A 4,524-nucleotide genomic window follows, 5' to 3' on the forward strand; every position below is an offset into this window, starting at 1 on the left:
GAATAAGTACTAGGCTTACAAAGAATAAGTCCTGGGGTCGATTTTCTCGACTAAAGGCGGTGCTCCAGCATGGCCGCAGTCAAATGACTGAAACAAGTAAAAGAGTAAAAGAGTAAAGAATGTGCATAAAGGTGTTGCAGAAAATATTTATACTCTTTGTATTCGTGATGTCAAATATGTAATTCAGCGTCTTCAAATACTATTGTGCATACGTCCTTGAATTAAAGTTCCATATGACATGAATGAAAAAAAATTGCAAAGGAAGAGAAATCACTGTACGGTAGTTAAAAAAAAAAAAAAATGATATTCTGCAACTTGATCTCGTACTCAATTGAACACGTGTTTCACATTTTAAAGAAGCTGAAAAGAGATAGTTTGTTGTTCAATTCAGACGAAACTAAAGAAGGTGAGGCCGTCTCGTGGTCTGTTTATATGGCCAAAACTACTGTGAGAATACTGGTATCTAGGTTAACAAAATCTGTGAAAAACAGTGAATGTTAAAATGTCACGTGTTGCATGGGAGTTTCTACAACTTCTTTAATAATTAATAACTAATGATGCTGATAGTGGGAAATTTTTGGTATTTTATTTGTTTGCCCAGAGAGAAATGGTTATTTTCTAAAGATTTTCTGGCGGAATTCTGCTCTTTACGCACGCCATATAAACCCTCATAACGTTTTTTTTATTTTTTAGAAATTTCAGAAAAGTTTTGCGAATTCGTATTCTGTACACGGGAATTCACAAGCTCATAGAAAATTAACTAAAAAAGAATATTTTTTTAATCGTTTTTTTATTATTTAAAAAATTTTTTTCGAATTTTCTTTTTATACCACAGTTTAAAATACAGACAGTCCGAATTTTTTGCTTAAATCCCAACAATAGACTATTAAAGACTTTAAGACATTTAGAAATAAAAAATGTGTTTTATATGCATGCAAACATGGTGTATTTAATATCAGTAAGAGGATGGCCTAGAAGAAAACTGGATTTTTAATTTTAGTAATTAGTATTTATTAGTATTTAGGCCTTACTGTCTTGTCAATTGAAGGACTGAAAGCGCGATTGTTGGACTCTGCTTAGGGTACCAATTGGTCTTAATCCTGCTCTTATATCTGGGCTTATATTGTTGTGGTGTGCATTATTTAGTTATCAAACCTGTATATTGTGGAAAACATCTGCACTTATGCTGCATTGCTCCAAACAATCCTCAAAATCAAATGTGATCACATGGACCAAAGATGTTTCATGCAGTAGTCATGCAGACTAAATATAAGCACAAAGCACGTGCAGTCACACAGACCACACATAGTCATATTGACTAAACGTAACTACATACCAAATGGAACCACACAGGCCTAACCTTGTACAGTATTTATCCAAAACAAAGAGTATGCTAAAGGTTATATACTTCAAAAGATTGTCTTTTAAAAAAAACAAATTTTTAAAATGTCTTCTATACTAACAGATAATATTATATACACCAGCATTTTGTCATGACTTAACATTCTGGGTTCAAATTCTACCAAGTTCAATTTTGCCTCTCATCCCTTTTGAGGTTGATAAACTAAAGTGCCAGTTGAGCACAGGAGTTGATGTTATAAACTTGCCCCTCCCCTCAAAACTGTATGCCATCTGTCAAACTTTGAAACTATTAAATATACTGACAAGTTGTGTATAAACTGATATGGTGCAGGAGTGGCTGTGTGGTAAGATGTTTGTTTTCCAACCACATGGTTCTGGATTCAATCCCACTGTGTGGCACCTTGGGCAAGTGTCTTCTACTATAGCCAACCAAAGCTTTGTGAGCAGAGTTGTTAGATAGAAAAAGAAAGAAGTCCATCATGTATATATATATATATATATATAGAGAGAGAGAGAGAGAGAGAGAGAGAGACTAATATTTCTAAGTCTCTCTAAAGGAGACTACAGCAGCGGTACTGGATATTAATAGTTATCACCAAGCCAGCATGGCAGTCCAAAAAATAGGACGAATGTTGCTGTTGATTAGCTCCAAGAAGCCATCGCCTCTAGCTAGCTATGTGACACACGAACCTGTGTCCATTATAATCTTCGAACAGGGGAGGTCAGCCGCTTCCCTTGCTGGTCTGGCATTTACAGACTAGTTTCGGGGTATTGCCCCTTATCAATGTAGAGCAGCCGAACCCAGCAGGCGTCGCTACTGACCATCTGTACGAAGGATTATTTTTTTGTCAAAGACAGTGTCTAATACTTATTTTTAAAGCCTAGTGCTAATTTAATCTATGGGCTGCTTTTGCTGCACTGCCAAGATACAGAGATGTAAACAAATCAATGCTGATTGCCAAGCAATGGTGGGGGGCGGAATACTCAAACACACACACACACACACACATACATACGCAACAGGTTTTTTTCAGTTTCTGTCTACCATATCCACTCACGAGGCTTTGCTCTGCTTGGGGTTATAGAAGATACATGCCCAAAATGCCACACAGTCACAGTGAACTCAAGACCATATTTTTGGGAAGCAAACTTCTTAACATATAACCAAACATGTACCTATTTCAATTTTTTGTGTGGGCGTTTTTTTTTTTTAGTGTGTTTTTTCTTTAGTAAATAACTTTAGTAAAGAACAGCAAAAAAGATGGTTCGATATAGAATACCCAACCCACTTGCCTTATAAGTGTACACAGTATGTACATCATCATCATCATCATCATCGTTTAACGTCCGCTTTCCATGCTAGCATGGGTTGGACGATTTGACTGAGGACTGGTGCAACCGGATGGCTACACCAGGCTCCAATCTAATTTGGCAGAGTTTCTACAGCTGGATGCCCTTCCTAACGCCAACCACTCAGAAAGTGTAGTGAGTGCTTTTACGTGTCACCCGTACGTATGTATATATATGTATGTATGTATGTATGTATATATATATGTATGTATGTATTTATGTATTTGTAGGTAGGTATAAGCATATGTATATAGAAGTACCAGAACAAATATATTTGTACCAATTCTTGTTACACACAGTTGAAGCAAACACAAAAGAGAATGCCATTTTTTTCTCTCTCTGATATCACCGACAATATTCAACCGATGCAAACTCATCAACATGTTATTTCTGTCAGTTTCCTACAAGAAATATTTCTAGAAGCATTAAAATCATTTTAAACATACCTTTTCCTTTTTTTTTTTTTTTCCATTTGTTTTAGTAGAAATAGTCAAATTCCTCGAGGTCACTTGACTTGTCCCATGCACAGCCATAACTACTACCATTTTTTTTTTTTGGCACCTTCTAGAATTTTTCAAAATAGATATTACACATTTGGAGGTATGTATCTTAGGCAGTCATAAGTAACTAGTCATGTCTTACTAACTTCTTCCACGAATATTTCAACAGGTTTTCTATTGTTGGATATATATCAAAACCTAACAGTACTATTTGGAGAGTTCATTGCCTTTCTTGGATCGAGGTTTTAGACTTATAACAGCTTCTGATATTTTCCATTTCCTTTTTGTATTTTTTACCTGTTCTTCACCATCATAACAGGTGTAGTGAGTTATCTTTTAGACCTTTGCTTCTTTCAGTCATTGAATGGAACAAACCAACACCAGTTGACGAGCAATTATGGGGAGACAAACACTCAAATGCACTTACATACATACATACATACATACATACATACATACATACATACATACATACATATATATATATATATATATATACAGGGGTTGGACGAAATAATGGAAATACCTTAAAATTTCAAACCTGTGTTCTCATTCCTAAGGTAATTTTCCATGTTATTATTATTATTATTATTATTATTATTATTCAGGTCACTGCCTAGAATCGAACTCAGAATCTTGGGGTTAGTAGTGACCTGAATAATAATAATAATAATAATAATAATAATAACAAGATTGAAAAATACCTTAGGAATGAGAACCCAGGTTTGAAATTTCCCCCAAGATACCCGATGAAGGCTGGAGGGTATATCAGCCGAAACATTGTGTTAACAACAAACAAGATGAGGACAAATATCCGTCGAATGTAAATAATGTGAATAGAAAAGTTATGAGGGGTTATATGGTGTGCTTAAAGCAGAATTTTGTCAGGTGCTTAACCAGTTTTCTTTTTTTTTTTCTATTCTCTCCTTCAATCAGATCAACTTCAATTTACATAATAACTATATATTCCATTTCTTCATTTTCTAGGTCCTTTAGCCAGTGCCCTCATGTCTCGCTTTGGTCACCGATTTGTAATCATTCTTGGCAGCATATTTGGATCATTTGGACTACTACTCAGTGTTTTTGCCATAAATGTGGAGATGCTAATCATAACATTTGGAGTCATTGGTGGTAAATTTCAATTTTATTTTTATCTGATACTTATATATATATAATATATATAAAGAACTATTATCTTATACATTTCTGAATTTCTGGGTGCCTTTTTGTTCTGCATCTCTATGTATGTATTGTTTCTTCTATTTCATGTCTTCTATAAATTATATCAGATATACATATATATATATATATA

The 4,524-nt window shown here is 34.5% G+C and overlaps 1 protein-coding gene across 1 annotated transcript in view; it reads left to right on the forward strand.

Moving 5' to 3' along the window:
• Positions 1–4,198: 4,198 nt before the first annotated feature.
• LOC106875656 (monocarboxylate transporter 14) overlaps positions 4,199–4,524 on the forward strand; it is a 21,557-nt gene continuing 21,231 nt past the window's right edge. Inside the window, exon 1 of the mRNA XM_014923895.2 lies at positions 4,199–4,343. Coding sequence (XP_014779381.2) covers positions 4,220–4,343 — 124 coding nt within the window. The 5' untranslated portion in view covers positions 4,199–4,219. The remainder of the gene's footprint in view (positions 4,344–4,524) is intronic.

This window comes from Octopus bimaculoides, chromosome 20 (genome assembly GCF_001194135.2).
Source record: "Octopus bimaculoides isolate UCB-OBI-ISO-001 chromosome 20, ASM119413v2, whole genome shotgun sequence".
NCBI lineage: Eukaryota > Metazoa > Mollusca > Cephalopoda > Octopoda > Octopodidae > Octopus > Octopus bimaculoides.